This window comes from Pempheris klunzingeri, chromosome 13 (genome assembly GCF_042242105.1).
Source record: "Pempheris klunzingeri isolate RE-2024b chromosome 13, fPemKlu1.hap1, whole genome shotgun sequence".
NCBI classification, from domain to species: Eukaryota; Metazoa; Chordata; class Actinopteri; order Acropomatiformes; family Pempheridae; genus Pempheris; species Pempheris klunzingeri.
This window is the reverse complement of record NC_092024.1, coordinates 11529938-11552945: the sequence shown is the minus strand read 5'-3', so window position 1 is coordinate 11552945 and position 23008 is coordinate 11529938. Positions and strand designations below refer to the sequence as shown.

The following is a 23008-nucleotide window of genomic DNA, read 5'->3' as shown; positions in this document are numbered from 1 at the left end:
AAATGATAATCATGCTGAACGCCGCAAAATGAGAAATTAAAAAAAAAACATGCTCACATATTCATATTGAAACTAAATGGTAATATTAGAAATGGTTTAATATTAATCAAAATAAACTGATTACTAGCACAAAGTAAAACTGAAGAGTCCTCCAAAATGTTTTTATTAGCCTAATGGACAGATTACAAACTGCTCAGATAAAGTCACTCTATATTATCTTTATCATGCACCCCATTCCCCCCCGCCGCCCAGCCGACTCTCACAGTCTACATGAAAGGGAGTATGTAAATTAGTGGGTAGGGGCATGTTTCTGGTCGGGGCGCCCACTCCATCACTAACAATTAAGACCCTACAGACACTGCTGATCAGCTGAGAAAACTGTCACAAGTAAAAGCCATGAAAATATTGGTAATAATACACAGCCCCATGCTCCTGTATCCCTCCTGGTATTTTATCCAGAGGACACGTCTGCATCTCCTGTCAGACAAACACACCGTTACTCTGAGTCTTACAGACCACAGAAACTTCAGACCACTCTCAAGCACAATTCAGGCTCACAAAATGCTGCCAGTACTACAGCACCTGTGAAATAGAGGTTCAGGGTGGAGCCTTGACTTCCTGTTAAAGCAACAAAAGCAAACTCCAGTCATGAGGACCACTGCTATTCTTATGAGAGTGTGTCGTTTACATTTAGTCTCTACTTTTTCTGCTATGAAATGCATTTTCATACAGTGTAAGACGCATTACTCTTATTATTTACTCTTGGCTGTAGACTAATGGTTGTTAGTATAAAGGTGCAATGTTCACCAATTCTAACATATTATCTTATTCAAACAATATGATTTATGTCTGGTTTAGCTCAGTGATGACTGCTGACCTTACATGATGCTCACATAACAACCTTTAAGTACCAGATAATTACGTTTTGCACTGGTAAATACGGTCGATGTGTTCAAGTGTCTGTAAAACCGTCTGACATACATTTTTAAATGTATAAGTAACAAATATAACTTTTATAGCATCTATAAGATGGACACTGAATTAAAAAAATGCCTTAAAGTACGAGATGTTACACATACAGTCAGAACATGAATCCCCTGTAGACAAGATCATATGAGTGTGAAGAGCAGAACACAGGTTATTGTATTTTTTAAGTTATAACTATGTGCTGACTGAGCACAGAGGGATTGTGGGTACACTTACGGCAGGACCAAGGTGTTCGGACCGTAGCGCTCACGCACATGGTGCTTCACGGCGTACTCCTCATCATGGAAGATGGGCAACTTGGGCAGGTACTTCTCAAGATAATTGGGTATTGGGACCAGTCCTGTGGTTACAGAGAGAGAAAAAGAGGAGCAATCGATATGTAGAGTTAGTAATATTTCCTAGGTTGCTCTGTGTGGGATCACTGCTCATCAGCAGCAATTCAGGAACTTTATTATCATCTCAACACCACACAACAGTCTCATACTGAACTCTAGTGGTGAATCTAAGAAATGTCATTGTGGCAGGACTGAAAAATCAATTTCAAATCAAAGTTGTGATTCTTATAGATACTGAGGTTAGAGTTTTTAGGCAACTGAACCTGGTGTATTTTCAAGAGCTTTAATTTCTAAAAAAAGTGGGCACATCACTAGTACTGCTGTGGGGGACCTGCAGAAACTCTTCAAGACAATTTAAACAAGAGATAACATAAGACATTAAGACAGAAAGACTTTGTGAAGAGTGTCCTAGTGTCTTTGAATACTACAAATATAAGAGACAACATGATGTGTGTGTGTATAGTGTAATGGACATCCCTATCCACATTTAAGCGGTGGAAAGTGTTATTTAGATCAGATTTAGGGACAAGCCTCCAACAACAATAACATTTTATCATATAGCATTGTCAGAAAAGTGCTGCTTCACGGCTACAGAGTAAATATGAAAATGCCATTTAATACAGGAAGATCCTGGGAACTTTGAATGTTATTTTGCCTCACTACTGGCTCCACATGTTGCCCAATACTATCATGTCAACATGTAGTTATCCATTGAGAGAATCTGTTCTGCTGCTGCATCACGTCAGTGAGGTCAGTTTGGACATGTGCGCTGTTTGCTGCGTTAGGGCGCACTGGCGTGTTCTTGTCACGTGTGAGATCAACATGACTTCGCAGCAGACCTACCAGTCTGATACAGGGAAGAGAAATAGCAGCACAACGAGTAACCTACCGCCGGGACCAAGTTTCATCCCAATGGTCCCTCCGGTGTAGATGACCAGGACTCGGACCTCGAGGAGGCAACCAAGTATCCTCGGGATCCTTCCTTGGAGGGTCAGCTCCACCACATCCTGTTTCGGCTGAGTCAAAGCCTGGGCGAGGCTTGCAGGCTTTCTGGAGCTGGAGTATGCCATGATAACTTGAGTCGACTTTAAAAAGCGCTTGTTGCAACAGTGGAAAACGCGGTGGTCTTCAGGTGCAGAAGGCGCCCTGAGACACGGCACCGTTACTCCGGCCTTATATACAGAGAAAGCTGCTTCCACCGTTATCATGTGATGCAGAAACCGGAGGGCGGAACTCTGTTTTCCATAGAAGTTGCAGAAATGGACTCATCTCGGACCTCCACTCTGTGTAGCCATGCTGATTGACAGTACCCGATCTGACGGCACCAATGCGGGCGTGGCCCACCGTGATCCTCTGATTCTCACTATGTGGTTCAGTCTTAAAACAGAACTGCAAGACACATGTCTAAGAATTAGTTTAGATTTATATTGCATTTGAATTACTTGTATGATATGAAAAATACTATAGATTTGCATGCAACAGTTTCGGGTGATAAATAGATAACAGTAATACAGTGCAATCTTATTGCAAGTTACCCAGCATGCCTTCCTTTACATTACATTATTATCATTATTATTAAATTGTAAAGTATTTATCGTTGCACGTGTGGCATTTAAGTATATGCATCCTTGCCAGTAATTGTAAATGTTGTTTTACAGGGAAAATTGGGCATTTATCACAGATTACAACAACAATAATAATATTTACAACTACATTAATAATAAGATTAGATTAGATTAGATATCGTTTATTGATCCCTCAGTGGGGAAAGTTTGCTGTTACAGCCGCTCAAGGGGACAGACAAAAGCACACAGTTAAAGAAATAGAAAATTAAATAGCAATAATATAATATATACAGAGGAAAAACCTATATACACAAAGAAACAATTATATACACAATAATTACAAAAAAACAACAACAACAGGGTGAGGTGGAATGGGATGTGAAATTATTGCACAGTTTATGTAATAATAATAGTAGTAAAGTGCATAGGTGGTGGTTGTGGTTGTGGTTGGTGCAGCAGACTATAATGCAGCATTATACAGTCTGACTGCAGTCGGGATGAAGGACCTGCGGAAGCGCTCCTTCTTGCATTTAGGGTGTATCAGTCTGTCACTGAAGGAGCTGCTTAAGGCCCCTACAGTCTGATGCAGAGGGTGGGAGGTGTTGTCCATGATGGAGGACAGTTTGGTCAAGGTCCTCCTATGTCCCACCACCTCTATCTAGTCCAGGGGGTGGCCACAGACTGAGCTGGCTCTCTTTATCAGTCTGTTGAGCCTGTTCTTGTCCCGCTCAGAACACCCCCCTCCCCAACACACCACTGCATACGCAACCACAGATGCCACCATAGTCTCGAAGAAGGTCCTCAGCAGTGGTCTGCTCACTCCAAAGGATCCTAGCCTCCTCAGCAGGTATAGTCGACTCTGACCCCTCTTATAGAGAGAGTCAGTGTTGTCTGGTCAGTCCAGTTTGTTATTAAGGTGAACTCCCAGGTACTTGTATGTCCTCACTCTCTTGATATCAAGTCCCTGGATGTTCACTGGTGCAGTGATGGAGGGTTTCCTGTGGAAGTCAACCACCATCTCTTTCGTCTTGCTGGCGTTGACTAGGAGGTTGTTCTGTCCACACCAGTCGGCAAAGTCCGTGATGACCTTCCTGTATTCACAGTCTTTCCCCTCTGACACACATCCCATGATGGCAGTGTCATCGGAGAACTTCTGGAGGTGACAACTGTCCGTAGCATATCTGAAGTCTGATGTGTACAGGGTGAAGAGGAAAGGTGAAAGTACTGTTCCCTGGGGGGCCCCTGTGCTGCAGACCACCACATCAGACACACTGTCCTGCAGTCTCACATACTGGGGTCTGTCCGTGAGGTAGTCAGTGATCCATGCAGCCAGCTGGTCACTGACCCCCGCTCTTTCCATCTTCACCCTGAGCAGTGGAGGTAGGATCGTGTTGAAAGTACTCCTTGTTTATGGAGAGACTGTGTTGATTTGTACGTCATGCTGGTTGTTGGAACTTACCTCTGCCTGTCCTCTTCCTACCAGGGTGTCCGGGCAAAAGAGTTCCCCGGGGGTTCGGACACCTCTTATAAGTTCCGGAAGGAGGATGCCATGTGGGAAGTGGGTTGAGGGGAGTTTCATTTTAGATGAATGTAAAATAATTGTGTAAGGTAATTAGGGGGGTATTTATTAAATAGATTGAGTAGGTTTAGTTGATTAATATTTGTTTAGTATATAGATTCAGTTAGATGTAGGTTGTATAAATGTGTGGTATTTATTTATTGTGGTTTGTAAGTTCCCGGTCAGTGGGTAGGTGCCTCATGGGGACAGGTATTTAAGATGGTGGTTTATGTGCCGGGAGGTTGTTGTTGGGTTTGAGTGAGCTGGAGCACATGCTGGAGAGGGGCCTGGTGCTGCACATTTAAAATAAAGCAAATATGAAGGTGCATCTTCTCGGAGTCCTGAATTTTTCTTCCTGGGTCACCTCCACTGCTCGGGCAAACTGACAACGTGTATGTGCAACCACAAGTGTTACATAGTGGCTAGACCGGTTGTGTCATGCTTAAAGTTCATAAAAACCTCCCAGAGCTCTCTTTGAGAGCATTTTTTCATCAGAAGAAATTCTTAAGTCAATCTTAACTTTGCAAGAAATAGAAGTGAAGGCTTTTTTCTTTAATTTTTCACATGACACAAAAATATCACATTTAGCAGTCAGATTATCACGGGCCCGATTTGTCAGCACGATAACACTGACACATGAAGATACTCAAAGTGAAGTTGTTTCGAATCAGAAGCAAAGCAACTTCACATGCAAATTTGTCTTCAATGAAAAGCAGGAAGTGTCTAGAATAATCTAACACAGAACTTTAATTCATGTATTCACTGACATCATTGTTAAAGCCATTTGACATTTGTCTTATAGATTTAATTGACACCAAGTTTGACAGTAGAAACTATATTGATACTTAGTAGTATTGCAGTGTTTTAAGTAGAAAAAGAGGCTGTTATCAAACTGATTTAAAAACATTGTCGGACAGTGCCCCTTTATATCTGTCTGATCCCTTTCAACCTTATATTTCCTCCTGTGCTCTTCTCTCTCAGAATACAGGACTCCTGTCTGTCCCCAGAGTTAAAATGAAGTCAGCAGGCTGCAGGCTCTCTCCTTCCAGTCTTTTAAATCTCATCCCAGAATTCAGGATAAAATACATGAAGAGGAAATCTGCATGTATGTTTGTGCAACAGCTCTTCTTGTCATGCCTTGCAATTTAGATAAATCACTGAATAGGCAGAAGTTTCCATTCCAGGTTTAAGGGAAATATTTACCAACAATCTTTGGCAAGGCAGAGGTTTTAATGTCAAAATGCTATCTCATCAGTGCTCCTATACAGTGGTGTGAAAAAGTATTTGCCCCCTTGCAGATTTCTTCTGTTTTTGCTTTATTGTCACACTTACATGTTTCAGATCATCAAACCAATTTTAATGACCTGAGTAAACACAAAAAGCAGTTTTTAAATGATGATTTCATTTATTAAGGGAAAAAAGCTATCCAAACCAACCTGGCCCTATGTGAAAAAGTAATTGCCCCCTCCTTGTTAAATCATGAATTAACTGTGATTAACCACATTTTTGAAAGCTGAGTTCAATTTCACATGCCACACCCAGGCCTGATTACTGCCAGAGCTGTAGAGTCAAGAAATCACTTAAATAGACAACATGAAGTAGGCTAAAAGATCTCAAAATGCAACACATCATGCCCCGATCTAAAGCAATTCAAGAACAGACAAGAAACAAAGTCATTGACATCTATCAGTCTGGAAAGGGTTACAAAGCCATTTCTAAGGCTTTGGGACTCCAGCGAACAACAGTGAGAGCCATTATCCCCGAATGGAGAAAACATGGAGCAGTGGTGAACCTTCCCAGGACTACCGGCCTACCAAAATGACTCCAAGAGTGCATCAACGTCACATGCAGGAGGTCACAAAAGAACCCCAAACAACATCTAAAGCACTGCAGGCCTCACTTGCCTCAGTTACGGTCAGTGTCCATGATTCAACAATAAGAAAGACACTGGGCAAAAATGGCCTCCATGGGAGAGTTCCAAGGAGAAAACCACTGCTGACCAAAAGGAACACTGTGCTGCCACTAAGGCATTTGTTTCATTTTCATGGAGTGTGTCTTTTGAACGGTTCATTTGCTAATCTCAGTAAAATAGTTTTTTAAATGCTAAAAGTTAAAATTGTTTGTAAAAGACATTTATTTTGATAGTCGGTCGTTCTGTCAGGTCCCTTCCTGTCAGGTCCCTTCCTGTTTTCAGTAAGCAAGGCAGACATGTTGAACATGCTCTGAAAGTAATCCACTGCCATCTGCTAAAATTCATCATAGCGGCAATGTCGTAAGTTCATACATTTAATGTTAAGGATGTTAAGAATATAAATAATGACACTTTGTTAAAAATGATATTAGATAAGATTACAAGCTAAAAAACATGCTAGTAGTCAGCGTGACTGTTACCCAAAGTGCATACAGTGATACAATTTCATGTTTGAAGTCACTTTCAATGTGATATTAAGGTAAAAACACAGATTCTGAATATTTTGTATTGTTGTTTTCACAGTTTTCACAGTGAATGTTAATGAGGAAGTGTGACAGTAAATGGTCAACCTTACTACGACTTAGCTCCGGTTTAACTTGGTATTTGGATGAAATGAAATAAATATTTACACCATAGGATATTTACACTTTAGACAGGAATGGAATGACATGGATGGTAGGCAGTATATTAACATCAGCCAGTGATGCTGGTGTTATAGAGTCTGATGGCTGATGGGAGAAATGACCTGCGGTAGCGTTCCTTCTTGCAGAGTGGGTGCCTCAGCCTGCTGCTGAAAGAGCTGCTGAGGGCCCCCACAGTCTCATGCAGGGGGTGAGAGGGGTTGTCCATGATGGACTTGAGTTTTGTTAGTGTCCTCCTCTCACCCACCTCCTCTATGGAGTCCAGGGAGCAGTCCAGGACAGAAGCGGCCCTCCTGACCAGCCTGTTCAGTCTCTTTCTGTCCCTCTCCGTGCTCCCTCCTCCCCAGCAGACCACTGCATAGAGGACTGCAGACGCCACCACAGAGTCATAAAAAGTCCTGAGCAGAGTCCTGCACACTCCAAAGGACCTCAGTCTCCTCAGCAGGTGGAGACGACTTTGGCCCTTCTTGTACAGAACGTCTGTGTTGTGAGACCAGTCCAGTTTGTTGTTGAGGTGAACACCCAGGTATTTGAGGGTCTCCACCCTCTCAATGTCCAGTCCCTGGATGTTCACCGGTGCAGTCTGGGATGTCTTCCTGCGGAAGTCAATCACCATCTCCTTTGTCTTGCTGGTGTTGAGCTGAAGATGGTTTAGCTCACACCAGTCAACGAAGTTGGAGACGACCTCCCGGTACTCCTGTTCGTCCCCCTCTGACACACACCCTACGATGGCTGTGTCATCGGAGAACTTCTGGAGGTGACAGCTCCCAGAGTTGTAACTGAAGTCCGAGGTGTACAGGGTGAAGAGGAAGGGGGAGAGTACTGTCCCCTGTGGGGTCCCTGTGCTGCAGACCACCATGTCAGACACACAGTCCTGGAGCCTCACGTACTGCGGTCTGTTGGTGAGATAGTCCGTTGTCCATGCAGCCAGGTGACAGTCCACTCCCATTCACCAATGCAGTGGCTGAAGTTCACCTCACAGCAACTCAAGAATTGGATCTCATGACCAAATGGCTAGGAAAAGAGTCCAGCGATCAAGTGAGACGCATACGCTCAGTGCACGTGAATAACCCCAACGTGGCTCTACAAAAGGCATGGGAGAGACTATGTGACTGCTATGCTGCACCTGAAATAATCGAACAGTCACTGTTTCAGAGGTTGGACAGTTTTCCAAAGATTTTGGCCAAAGACCACATCAAATTACGTGAACTTGGAGACTTGCTAATGGAGATACAGGGTGCCAAAGAGGATGGATATCTCACCGGTCGTATCTGGATACTTCCCGTGGAACAATTGTGGACAAGCTTCCATATGGGCTTCAGGATAAGTGGATGTCATCTGGGTCAAGGTACAAGGAAGGGAACAATGGTCGCTTCCCTCCTTTTTTGTAACTTTGTATGCTATGAGGCAAAGAAGCGAAACGACCCTAGCTTCATTCGTCAAAGCTGCAACACAAACCCCACAAAACCAGAAAAATCCACAGTGAAGAATTTTAACACCAATAAGCACATCACAGTGCATAAAACAGACATTTCTACGACCCTAACAAGAACTGCCCACTACACAACAAACCACATCCACTTAAAAAATGCAGGACATTCAGAAATAAATTCATCGACGAAAGAAAGGCCTTCCTTAAGGAGAAGGGGATATGTTTCAAGTGTTGTTCATCAACCTCTCACCTCGCCAAACACTGCAAATTCGCTGTGAAGTGCTCCGAGTGTGAAAGCACCAATCATGATACAGCCATGCATCCTGGGCCATCACCTCAACATATCAAGGCTCCTCCGCCGCCACAAGAGAACGGCGGGGAGGAAGAAGACTGTTCTAATTTAGTTGATGTTAGAACAAACTGCACAGAAGTTTGCGGTAGAGGTCAGTGGGGACGTTCATGGTCAAAGATCTGCCTCGCAAAGATCTACCCTAAGGGTTCCAAGCACAAAGCCATTAAAGCCTATGTGATTCTCGACGACCAGAGCAATCGCTCTTTAGCCAGACCAGAGTTCTTCGAGCTGTTTAGTGTGCAGAGCAAACCATTCTTGTACCATCTCAAAAGCTCTGGCATCATAGAAACTTATGGCAAGGAAGCAAACGGATTCCAGATTGAGTCACTGGATGGCAAGGTTCTCATCTCCCTTCCACCACTCCTCGAGTGTCCTGAGATTCCTAACAATCGGGCTGAGATCCCTACACCCAGCGCAGTTTTGCACCAGCCTCATCTCCATCACATCGCTAAACACATTCCAGAACTGGACCCAGAAGCGGAGATACTCCTGCTACTCGGAAGAGATGCGCTTAGAGCACACAAGGTCAGGCAACAGGTAAATGGACCACATGACGCCCCCTTCGCCCAACGCCTGGATCTGGGCTGGGTAGTGATAGGAGAGGTGTGCATAGGTAACATGCATAAGCCTACAGTTAACACATTCAAGACCCATGTGCTGGCTAGTGGTCGCCCTTCCATCTTTCAACCTTGTGCAAGCTTCATGTATGTCAAGGAAACACAACCAACTTTTAACAGGCCTGGTAAATCACCGGAAAGGATGCTAGGACAGACGGTGTTCAACCGAAGTGAACATGACAACAAACCTGCTCCATCAGTAGAGGACGTCCAGTTCCTGAAGATCTTGGACACAAATATCTACAGAGACGACGCCAATAACTGGGTTGCTCCATTGCCGTTCAAAGAACCACGCCAGTGTTTGCCAAACAACAGAGAGCAGGCAGTCAAACGGTTTGCATCTCTGCAAAGACATTTCAAGAGGAAACCTGAGATGCAGGAACAGTATGTGGCATTCATGGAGAAAATCCTTGCTAATGGACATGCTGAGGTAGCGCCGACATTGAAAGAAGGTGAGGAGTGCTGGTATCTACCGTCATTTGGAGTATACCACCCACAAAAACCCAATCAGATCAGGGTAGTTTTCGACTCTAGTGCCCAGTACACCGGTGTCTCCCTCAATGACGTGCTCCTAACAGGTCCCGACCTTAACAACTCCTTGCTAGGTGTCCTTCTTCGTTTCCGCAAGGAGAGAGTTGCTATCCTGGCAGACATCCAACAGATGTTTCACTGTTTTTTGGTGCAGAAGGACCAACGCAACTTCCTCCGTTTTCTATGGCACCAGGACAATGACCTCAGCAAGCCAGTCATTGAGTATCGCATGAGGGTTCATGTTTTTGGCAATTAGCTATCTCCTGCTGTAGCCGTCTATGGGCTGCGAAGAGCGATTGCGGAGGGTGCTCAGAAGCACGGTGTTGACACAGTGAAGTTCGTTGAGAAGCACTTTTACGTGGATGATGGCTTGGTGTCATTACCATCTGAAGCAGAGGCGATCGACCTTCTTTGACGAACACAGGCCTCACTCGCCGAGTCAAACCTCCGCTTACACAAATTTGTATCAAACTGTCCAGCAGTCATCAAAGCCTTCCCACTGGAAGATTGTGTCCCAGCCTTCAAGGACCTGGATTTAGGTGGAGAAACAGCACCCATTCAGCGGAGCCTAGGTCTACTGTGGGAAATCACGTCAGACACGTTCACCTACTCTGCATCAACCTCTATCAAACCATTTACTCGACGTGGAGTTCTCTCTATAGTCAACAGCATTTTTGATCCCCTTGGTCTGCTGGCACCTGTCACGATCCAGGGAAGAGCCCTTCTCAGGGAACTTCGAACCTTCTGACTGGGATGCCCCCCTCCCGGAAGACAAGCAGAAGAAATGGGATGCCTGGAGAAATTCCCTCCAAGACCTCAAACAACTTCATGTGCCACGCACATACACACCAACCTCGCTCACTGAAGCTGTGCATACAGAATTGTGTGTATTCTCAGATGCCTCCACCAAAGCTATTGGTGCTGTGGCCTACCTGACAGCAGTTCAGAAGGATGGAAAGGCTGAAGTAGGACTCATTATGGGCAAGGCCAAACTAGCGCCCCAGTCTGAGCCTACAATCCCAAGGCTTGAGCTCTGTGCTGCTGTTCTTGCAGTAGAGATGGCGGATCTTATTCGAGAAGAGCTAGACCTGAAATTGGACGCTACCAACTTCTTTACTGATAGTAAAGTGGTGCTCGGGTACATTTGCAATGAGACAAAACGTTTCTACACATACGTACACAACAGAGTCCAACGCATCCGTCAAACCACCAAACCAGAACAATGGCACTACGTACGAACAGAGGAAAACTCAGCAGACCATGCGTCAAGATCCTTATCTGCATCCCACCTTGCACAGAGTTCATGGTTCACTGGTCCCTCATTCCTGCGTCAACCATCTGCAGAGACGAATCAAACCAGTGAGAAGTTTGAGCTTATTGAACCTGAAAAAGACTCAGAAGTTCGACCACAGGTACAAACCTGTACTACTCGCCTAGAGCAACATGTATTCACTTCTGACCGCTTTCAGCGCTTTTCCACCTTTACCTCCCTAGTAAGAGGAATGGCATTCCTCATCCACATGGCAAGATCCCACAAACATTCAAGTCAAAATAGCAAATGCGAAGGATGGCACAGATGTAACTTACCTCGCAGTGCAGATGAAATGGCTCAAGCAAAGGACATGATCCTAAAAGTAGCACAGAAGTCAGTCTTTGCAAAAGAACTGTCGGCTCTTCAAGCAAACAAGGTGGTGCCCAAACAGAGCCCCTTGCAGAAGTTTAGCCCAATCTTGGAAGACAATCTCATCTGTGTTGGAGGCCGGCTGAAACAGTCCCACCTTACATCTGCAGAAAAGAACCCAATAATCCTGCCCAAAGACAGCCACATCTCACTACTGCTTGTACGACATTATCATGAGCAGGTGAAACACCAGGGTCGCCACCTGACGGAAGGAGCAGTAAGGGCAGCAGGACTGTGGATCTTGGGTGGCAAGAGGCTAATTAATTCAGTCCTCCACAAATGTATAACCTGCAGGAAGCTGCGCGGGAAGCTCGAAGAGCAACATATGGCGAACCTACCACCTGAACGTCTTAAAACCTGCCCTCCTTTCACATACGTGGGGCTCGATGTTTTTGGGCCTTGGTCCATTACAACTAGACGTACCAGAGGGGGACAGGCAGAGAGCAAGCGGTGGGCCATCATATTCAGTTGTCTCAGTTCGAGAGCTGTCCACATTGAAGTGATTGAGTCAATGGATTCATCTAGCTGCATAAACGCCCTCAGACGGTTCTTTGCACTCAGAGGCCCTGCAAAGCAGCTCCAATCCGACTGCGGCACCAACTTTATAGGAGCGTGCAAAGAGCTGGGAATGGATAAAACTGTACTGAGTTACCTCAGTGAGCAGGGATGCAACTGGAATTTCAACCCGCCGCATGCCTCCCACATGGGAGGCTCATGGGAGCGCATGATTGGTGTCGCCAGAAGAATCCTCGATTCAATGCTGCTGCGGCAAAAGACTCGCCTAACCCATGAGGTGCTTTGCACACTCATGGCGGAAGTCACAGCTGTCATAAATGCACGACCGCTCCTGCCCGTGTCTACAGACCCACAACAACCTTTCATTCTTTCGCCAGCATTGCTCCTCACGCAGAAATCAGGAGTTCCACCTCCTCCTGGAGACTTCTCAGACAAAGACCTGTACACAAAACAATGGAGACAGGTGTAGGCTCTTGCAAATCAGTTCTGGACTCGTTGGAGCCGGGAATATTTACCTTCCTTGCAGCAAAGACAAAAGTGGACAGTTCCACGCAGGAACCTTAAGGTCGGAGATCTGGTTCTCATCAGGGACAAGCAGACAATACGTAACTGTTGGCCCATGGCTATCATCACTGCCACCTTCCCAGGGAAGGATGGACATGTAAGGAAGGTCGAGGTGAAAACAACTGACCAGGGCAACGCAAAGACATTCCTGAGACCGGTTGCAGAACTCGTCCTTCTTCTGCCCAAGGACTTATCTAAAGACTGATGTTCTGAACACCCTCAAGTTCACAGTGGCCTCATGGAGGCCAGGCGGGGAGTGTGCTGCCACTAAGGCATTTGTTTCATTTTTCATGGAGTGTGTCTTTTGAACGGTTCATTTGCTAATCTCAGTAAAATAGTTTTTTAAATGCTAAAAGTTAAAATTGTTTGTAAAAGACATTTATTTTGATAGTCGGTCGTTCTGTCAGGTCCCTTCCTGTCAGGTAACTTCCTGTTTACCTTCCTGGTTCTTCAGTAAGCAAGGCAGACATGTTGAACATGCTCTGAATGTAATCCACTGCCATCTGCTAAAATTCATCATAGTGGCAATGTCGTAAGTTCATACATTTAATGTTAAGGATGTTAAGAATATAAATAATGACACTTTGTTAAAAATGATATTAGATAAGATTACAAGCTAAAAAACATGCTAGTAGTCAGCGTGACTGTTACCCAAAGTGCAAACAGTGATACAATTTCATGTTTGAAGTCACTTTCAATGTGATATTAAGGTAAAAACACAGATTCTGAATATTTTGTATTGTTGTTTTCACAGTTTTCACCAACATGTTAATGAGGAAGTGTGACAGTAAATGGTCAACCTTTTCAACACACTGCACGAGAACACTACAAACACAAAGGCACATCTCACACTTGCTAAAAAACATCTTGATGATCCCCCACACTTTTGGGAAAATATTCTGTGGACTGACGAGACAAAAGTGGAACTTTTTGGAAGGTGTGCGTCCCGCTATATCTGGCGTAAAACTAAAACAGCATTTCGGAGAAAGAACATCATACCGACAGTCAAACATGGTGGTGGTAGTGTGATGGTCTCTACCAGAAGATCCTGAAGGAGAATGTCCGGCCATCAGTTCGTGACCTTAAGCACAAGCACACTTGTGTTATGCAGCAGGACAATGATCCGAAGCACAACAGCAAGTCCACCTCTGAATAGCTCAAAAAAAAACAAAGTGAAGGTTTTGGAGTGACCTGGTCCAAGTCCGGACTTTTTTGAGATGCTGTGGCATGACCTTAAACAGGCTTTTCATGCTCGAAAACCCTCCAATGTGGCTGAATTAAGACAATTCTGCAAAGAAGAGTGGGCCAAAATTCCCCCACAGCGATGTGAAAGACTCATCGCCAGTTATTGCAAACACTTGGTTGCAGTTGTTGCCTCCAAGGGTGGCACAACCAGTTATTAGGTTTAGGGGGCAATTACTTTTTCACATATGGCCAGGTTGGTTTGGATAGCTTTTGTCCCTTAATAAATGAAATCATCATTTAAAAACTGCTTTTTGTGTTTACTCAGGTCATCTATGTCTGATATTAAAATTGGTTTGATGATCTGAAACATGTAAGTGCGACAAAAAAGCAAAAACAGAAGAAATCTGTGAGGGGGCAAATACTTTTTCACACCACTGTAGATTTTCATTGTAATCTCATCTTTTCATCTTGACTTTGTTTATGCTTTGAACAGGAGCGTTCGCTTCTAACGTTATGTCACTGATTCCTGAAGAGATTCGATTTGCTACAACATAACATCTGCTGTCTCTCCTTCTTCAAATATTCTTGAATGTACTGTGGGGAGCAACAGTGAGCGAACTGTACCCTGCATCCTCTGCACAGTTAATAGGGGTCCCCTCACAATACATTACACAGTGGTTACTTCTGCGGGTAGTAATGCAGTACTTGTAAACATGTCCCATAGACCTCAAGAGCTCACACTCAAGACTGCACTCTCTTTTCTTATTTGTGGAACAGAACCTGGAAAGTTCTTGCTACATTTCTGTGCTCTATGTGCACAAGTATCCTGGTTATGATCAGGTTTTTGGATTATCCCAGTGATGCTTTGCATATATAAATGTCATATCCCGTTATAGAAACCTGGATAAGACCTTATCTTGAGTACTCCAGTAGAAACCAGGATACTGTGGGATGCAAATATCTGATAAAGGCTTCTGAACAGTCAGAAACCTGGGTCCTGTTGAATCATGTAAACAGAGGTCTGAATAACCTAGTTTCTAATGCTCCATGTAAACATCCTGAATAAGATCAAAACCAGGACATGGCTCAAAACTGGGATGCCATGCGCATGTAGTGCACTCTATGGCTTTGTTTTCACAAGTGGGGAGGCACAGTGAGCCCAATAGGAATGGGAACTGATAAGATTTTATTGATATCAATGCCATTATAGGTCCAATTCTTCATCAGTTCCCTTATTGGTCAATTTTCTGTGTGTAAAAAACATGTTCCAGTGGAGCCAGCATTTTCCACAGTTCTGTGGAATGAATATCAAACAACAGGTGTGGGCATGACTTAGAGGAAATACCATTAATCATTCCAACGCATTCACACCTACGCCTGTTCCCTTCGAGTGCATGTGTTCCAACCTGTTGTGTGAAGTCCTGCTTGAACATGCTTAAAACCTCGAGGGACCTCCTGAGCTCTCTTAGTGGTTTTGACAAAAGAAAAAGAAGAAAAAAGAAAAGGGGATGAGGGTGGAAGAGGGTCACCTCATATCATAACTGACATTGCATGGCTCCAGTTTCTCAGGAATCTCTTTATTTATTATTCCAACTTTATGGGCAATAGTGTATGTTTAGCATTTTTAATGTAGGTAGATCATTTTGTCTGATTTGGGACAAAACTGTTGAAATTGGCGCAGTGTTGTGGAAATTCTTCTATTGGTGAGAACTGAAACAAAGACCTTGAAACAGAACGCCTTTCTGAGTTTTATTCTTTGCAAAGAAGATCAAACAAGTGCATGGCAGTCTGTGGAGAGCAAGACAAAATTTACTGTAACACAGTGATATGTATGTGATACAGAGAGGAGGAACTAAGGGAGCAGAGACATCTGTTCCCACGTGACAACAGGGTACAGCCAGCACCTGTTACCTTGCAGTTAGGGAATATGCATGAACAACTCAAAAAATAACTACTGGAATAGCTCAACACAATTAATATTACAAGTGGTTTCTCCAAATTCAACACAAATTGCCACTTTTAATGACTGCTTTAATGACCTCCTAAATAGAATACATCATTTGCAAATCTGGTGTTGTGTCAAGCACACATGATGCAACAAATCACAGGCCTCATTAGTTGCAGTATACAAGAGTGATGACCAGAACCTAAAGACTGCTGCTCTGTGAATTTAGCATGTTGGTGCCAGGTGTTTCCCAGAAGCCTCAGTGGTCTGTCTGTCTCTCCCTTCACATCACAGGCACAATGGTTGGAGTCACAGTGTCATTCCTGGTGCGTCCACTGGTTGCGAACAGGTAAATTAGTGCATCATACCATACTGCCTGTGGCACCAAAGTTAGTCAACTGCTGGAGCTTAGAGTGCGAGCAGAGCTCAATCAGCATTCCTCTCACACAGTTTGAGTGCCAGAACAGGGTTGAGTTACTTTGTCTACCTGGTGATAGGCGGAGCAGAGCGCTTTACTTAGCTGGCACCTTCCTACAGTGGCTGGCGTGGGTCCAAGTGGCTCTCTCAGCAACCTTTACTGCTGTGTGTATTGTGAGGAGCACCTGAAACAGGACATTTCACTTCTTTGACCTCCAGTGCTTTCTCCTCAGCTCTTTGATCACCACCCAGTCCCCTGGTTTGTTGGGGTGAAGAGGACCTGCAGCAGGAACAGGAAGTGCGTCTTTCGTCTGTCTGTGGATCTGAGAGAAAACAAAGTCTGTCTGTTTACTGGGCCAACTCCCACATTAGGGGGACTCCCAAAAAGGATCTCAAATGGACTGAGGTTCATATGTGCTTTCTCATTCTCATGTACGTCAAAAAATAGAGAGTACCTTAGTCTAAGGGAGACCTGTTTGCCATCAGGGTGCCATTTTCTCTGCTCCTCCATTTGTTGGGTGATAAGAAAAGTGTCCATGTTCATAGCTCAAAAATAGGGTGCCATTATCATCGTTGCTTTTCACACCACATCCTCACACTATGTTGGTCAGTAATGCTTTTGCTGTAGCTGCACTGTTTTTAATTAGATCATCCTTTTGACACATGGTTTAACCCATCAGTCTACTTGGCAAAATGAGGAGAGAAGTATTTTGGGCAAATGCCATTATCAAATTTACAGCCATATTTCCATATTTTTCTTCTGCAGTAGAGAACTGTTGCATGGCAGCGAGAGGATGGGAGGTCAGTGTCTGTGCCAGACTACACAAGGATGTGTTTGTGTGCGCGTGTGTTGTCAGACCGTCTTCACAAAGAGTTTCACATCTCAAGGCTAAAGTGTGTGGGATTGACTGAAAAACAACAAGTTTGCTGCAGACCACATTGGTGCTACATGCAACCAGAACTGGCACTGTTCTTGTCAAAGTTTGAAAATAGCTTAAATTTAACCAAATAATAGATAAGATCAAAAACTTTGCCAAAAATGCACATCCAACTATAACTTCATCAGAAAGCTCCAAATGAAAATCAATCTTTAAAATCATCTTTACTAAAAACTCACTAAAGAATTCAAATAAAAAAGTAGCTCAACAGAATGAGATTTGATATCAACCTGAACAGTCTCTGATTCCAGATGAATCAATGGGATTTTACCAACAACTTCAGTGGGAAGGTGTCCACATTTTACAAATTTCAGGCAGTTGCTACACTGCCAATCAATACTACTACTCAGGTGACTCCGACAATTGTATTTTTATGTTGTTCTTATTCTTTTCTGTTGCTGGAGGCTGCAGAGCAACAACCTACCCAGTTAACAATGGCCGCCCCAGCTTTGTGGGCCTTTCAACCAAGTACTCCCTGAGAGACATTGGCTTCGCATCAGTGAAAGTTTTGGGCTCTGGCTGCAAAGAACAGAAAAGAGAGGGTGGAGCTGGGGACTCACATATAGTGACCTGACAATCTAAACTCAGCTGTAGGGAGTGGGAAGGAGATGCCCCTGACTGCTGCCACACAATCCTGAGATGTTTTGGAATTTAAAGGAAACATTCACACAATAAAACACAGTAAGAGGAAAGAGAGCGCTATGTTAATCATTGCTACAGTGTCACAGAAACTCATACTGTCATATTGTGCTTCCACAGGGGCAATATCCTGTGATGATGAACCTAGGATGATGAGATACAAACTGAACGTCTGCTTAAGATGGGCCTACTCTTTTTCATAACATTTAAGAACATAAAACATGTGCGTGCAGAAAGTGATGGATCTGCTGTAATCCCAGTTAATCCCAACATCAAATACCCGGACTGGCTAAGGGTTTGTTCTAAGGGTTTGTTCAACACCTAATTTGCAATGGAGGTTGAACATTTTTGAGTGCAACTGTATATGTGTGAAAAATGCCATACTTTGTCTAAACACATCATCATAGAATCTGTGACAGACAACATTCAGGACGGTTTACAGTACACAAATTAATACGATAGATAGATAGATAGATAGATAGATAGATAGATAGATAGATAGATAGATAGATAGATAGATAGATAGATAGATAGATAGATAGATAGATAGATAGACATAAAACCCTGACTGCAGTGTAATTAGGATTATATCCAGTAGGGGGCGCTCTCTACCATTTTATATGCATGGTCGTATGAACGTGTAATGAGGTTATTTGACAGTGTGGTTGCATAGTCTTGTATTCAGGTCAGAATGTAAGTAATAAATAATTAACTTTGTAGCTCAGTGGATAGAATCTATATTGTATATACCAAAGGTCCCTGGTTCAAAGCTTACTACGCCCTTTGTTTGGACAAATTCTTTTCACTCAAAGCCACTTTTTAAACATATTTTTTGGTTAGTTATTATTAAAACGACAATCTGGCATGTTGCTAGAGAGATATGAAAATTCACCAGCTCTGTTGTTGTTGATGTGAAGGTGCAATAGTTAGCTGGTTATCTTCAATGTGCATGCATACACAGAGGGCGCGCCCATGACACCTGGTTTATATCAGACGCAGAGTGGAACCATAGACTGTATAGGCGGAAAGAAAAGAACACCCTTTTCACTTCAGTCAAGCCAGCTCCAGTCTGCTCTGCGTCTCCTGTGACACCAGGAGACAAACAAATATGAAGACAGGACCGTTTCATCCAAAGTATTCAAATATTTAAACCGCGTGATTGTGTTGATAAAACACCTGATTATGTTGAAAATCCAAGCATATTCCTAACCTTGACAATATGCACTTAAAATGAACCCTTTTCAAAACTTTGAAGATTTGTACAAACTCTGGGTCAAGTGCAAAGTTGTCTTTAATATCCCCGAAGCGCAATTTGTTGTACAGTCAGCAGTAGCCATATTATCACAGTCGAACAAAACACGAGTACAATCAACAAACAGAAATCTTAGTTTTAAAGGTTAATGGTTGCAGGTACATTAGTTCTTAAGTCTATTGGTCTGCATCTTGTTAGATTGTATCTGCAGCCAGATGGAAGCAACTTGAACTTCACAATAACTTTGTACGTTGTTCATACTTAGTAGCAAAAGCATTTGATTAAAACATTCAGCGGGATCATGTTTCCTCATTCTGTGCAATAGTCAAACATAAACATACATCTAGCATTGCCCTTTTTGGTCACTGGGCATCCAAGGCAGTGGTTGCACAACATTGTGCTGTAATGGGTTTGGAGGGAAAAACACTGATGGCTTTTAACAGTACATATAGACATTGTGCAGTAATTCAAAGTGAGTGTGTTCAAGAGGAAGGTGGCTGGCGTGGAGGATGGCGGAGGACGATTCCTGTTGGTTGAGGTGGCATCAGCTCTACCTATTGGGTTGGCATGAACTCAATCACTCCACCGCTCTGCCATGGAGACAAAAAGACAGAATTTTAATGTGGAGCACTGGGGAGGTGAGAGGGGTTTCACACACACATGCACACACACACACACACACATGCTTGCAAACTGGCATGCTTAGCTAGACTTCAAAAGGTAAAGGTGATGGTTGCTTCCCAAAACTTTTTTTTTCTTTTTAGACTTATTATTTATCAATAACAGTTATAAGATCACTTGGGTACTGTCTCTAGCAAGGGGGTCCTTGGTTTGAACCTTAGCTGGGCTAACTTAGCCCTTGTTGTGTAGAGTTTGGTGATTTTTCACTGTCTGCATGGGCTTCCTCTGGGAGCCAGGTGAACTTGCAGCTCTAAATTGCTTGTAGTTTTTTTTGTTTGTGTGTTTCAGACTGTGACCTATCCAGGGGTGGAACCTGCCTTTTGTGCATGCTTGGAAACACAACGCACAACCCTGAGCAGGATAAGCAGTTTATAAAATGGATGGATGGATGGATGGATGGATTTATAATAAGCACAAGGGGATGTACACAGCGATGAAGGGGAGCCAAAGCTGTCATGCTAAAGTGGATCTCGTCATCAATATAGGAAATATTGGCAAACATGCATGCTCACTGCATCTCATTTACCTCATCATATTATTCATATTCATTACATTCACCAAATTCTGTCTGAAATAATAAAAGACAAACATCTAATTGAAAGACAATAATATACCAATCTGAGTGTTACACCACTATGAATATTAACTAATAGCTGTGGGTTTTTGGCACGAAAGAAACAGAAATAAAGAAGTTAGAATGCAGGAGATGGTTACCCTGGGTTTACTGGTTATGAGTTGGTCCAAAAAGGTCTGCACTCCACTTTTGCCAAGAGCTTGGGCCTGTGTGAAGCATGAGAAAAGAATGTATTAGAGGGGGTTTTACTTTACTTTATTTAAGTGGATTACATGTCCCTAAAGCCCACCACTTGAACTGCTGTCCGTCCGTCATAGCCAGGTTTACTCAGATCCGCTCCAGCGAGGCTCCAGACTTCCAGGCCATCCAGGTCACCGCTGGCTGCCAGGCTGACACACAGGAAATGACAGAGGTATTACTGTAAAGGGATCTATTTCCCAAACTGAGTGTTAGAGACACGATCAAATAGACACTGGGTGGAGGGCAAGAAGAATGATGAACGATGAAGAAGAAACTGGGCAAGCACATCAAGGGAAGAAATCATTTATGATCGCCTTTATGTTTCACAGGTGTTTTATCTGCTTTATCTTAATAGCAACACAAGCCATGCTTGTTGTACCTTACAAAAGGTTTGTGTTCTGAGACTGTGAATTGGAAAAGTCCTGACAAAACCCGTTGAGTGTAACAGGAGCCAGCCAGTGTGTCAGATACTTGCCGTCACTAGAGATGCAGAACAGATCCAAAGCTATGCTGCCAGGGGGCATTCCTATAGTTTGTGTAACAGTGGGGTAACTGGTTGTACCTGTGTCAGCTATGTAGGATGGGTCACGGTGGATGGCTGAGCGACTGAGAAATTTGTGACTGCATGTGTGAGCTGTTTGCTTTTTCTGTGTCTCACCGGCACAGTTCTGTTCCTGCTTCCTCCAGCTTGTCTCTGGAGAAGTGGGCTCCAGTCTTTCTCATCAGCTTCACAACCTCCTTGTGCCTGAGTTCATTAGAGGACAAGCAATAGAACCATACATTTATTACTGTTTATGTGATATAGAAATACTACTAGCATATTACTCTGTTAAAGTCAGCTGATACAAGAAACAACTTGTTGAATCCTGTTAAGAGGCATAATTTAGATATAATGTTGTTGTCTAACAGTTTAATTGAATGCTATCAATTCTAAACTTTTGACATTCAACTTTTTTTTGATGAGTTTGCAAAGTGATAAGTTAACCAAGAGTTAAATTTTATGCTTAATTATTAAGAGGAATGTTGAGCCACTGACATAGAAACTGTTAAAAGGACTTGGAGGACATCCTGTTGTGTTCAGAAGCCTGTATCTCTCATCTGTGAAACTGGGAGCAGGTTGGTAGGACTGGTTCAGAAGACACTCCCCATATTTAACCCCTTTTTCTTGATGATCTCTGACACTCCTTATATGGGCATCAGGCTGCAGTGTACTCAGAAAAGTTAGTGTCATTCAAAGTGCATCAGACACGCTGACATGCTGACAAACCTCAAAGCTCCAGTTTTATGACTTAGGGTCATTACATTAACACATTTAGGAAAAGCAAAGCAAGCTGAGGAGAGCTGGGTGCAACGGCAGGTGTTCGTGCTCCAATTCATCCCTCCACCATCACAAAGGAAACAAGTCCATACTTGCAGTGCCAACCGTCAAAATAGGAAACCAACCATTTGGCACAGCGTTGACACATACAACAGTTTCACCCTGAGGCTCAGCAAAGCTCTAAAACTGAAACATTAGACGTGGCTTCTCCCTGGTAGGCTTTTAGAGTAATGTCAATGAATGACAAAAATGAAAAAAAAAACAGCTTTGGTAAAAATAAACACCGTCTACACTGTCAGATGACAATTAGCCTAATTACTTCATAATTATTGCCTGGCCTCTAAACTCCATTATGAGCTGCTCCCCTGGTTTCAACCCCCCTCTGACAGCTGTTGCTCCCTTCCTGCCATTAAAGCAGAGCAAGATTTCCTTTGCTGTAGCAGCTCATTTAATGAAGTCACCTCTACAGCAGCTATTAACAACATATTTTCAGGAAACAAATTTTTGTTTGTAACTTCATAAATGACACTATTACTTTAACAGTAAGATAGAAACAAACACATTAGGCATTTAAACTCAGTCTTACCTGAAGCGAACGGCATTAGACAGGGGTGTGTCCCCATAGCGATCTTTAGCATAGACCGTAGCGCCTTGAGTCAGTAGGTACTGCACCACTTTGAGGTGGCCCTCACAGGCGGCAACATGGAGGGGTGTACGTCCATCGTAGTCAGCCAGGAACAACTTTCCGCCCTGTGACAGAGGAAAACATGAAATAACTCTATCAACAAAGCTGAAATAAAATGAAAAAACACAAAACAAAAACAGCATTGAATTGATCCTAGTAGATTAATAAGTATTATCTGATAAAGTTTCCCCTCCATGCCAGACAGCAACATTATTGACCAGAAACAATTAAACACACAACCCTGCACTTGGTGACATGTGTGTTCATTACAATGAGTCTGGGCATTATAGTTTGCAATAAGTCCATCCTACATACTCCATCCTGCTGCTGTAAATACAACATTATTTTGTCCATGTTTGAGAGGCTACAGTACCAAGCTGTTT

At 43.3% G+C, this 23008-nt stretch overlaps 1 protein-coding gene across 3 annotated transcripts in view; it reads right to left on the bottom strand.

Annotated features, from left to right (window-relative positions):
* aspg (asparaginase homolog (S. cerevisiae)) overlaps positions 1–23008 on the bottom strand; it is a 41376-nt gene that overhangs the window by 11065 nt on the left and 7303 nt on the right. Inside the window, exons 12-16 of one of the 3 annotated variants that reach the window (XM_070841746.1) lie at positions 22527–22690; positions 21281–21367; positions 20672–20771; positions 20523–20588; positions 19149–19717 (exon numbers count right to left, since the gene is read on the bottom strand). In XM_070841746.1, coding sequence (XP_070697847.1) covers positions 19682–19717; positions 20523–20588; positions 20672–20771; positions 21281–21367; positions 22527–22690 — 453 coding nt within the window. In that variant the 3' untranslated portion in view covers positions 19149–19681. Of the gene's footprint in view, positions 1–1203; positions 1328–2211; positions 2457–19148; positions 19718–20522; positions 20589–20671; positions 20772–21280; positions 21368–22526; positions 22691–23008 lie in introns of those variants that run through there. The other 2 variants (XM_070841748.1, XM_070841747.1) reach the window with 2 other exon arrangements.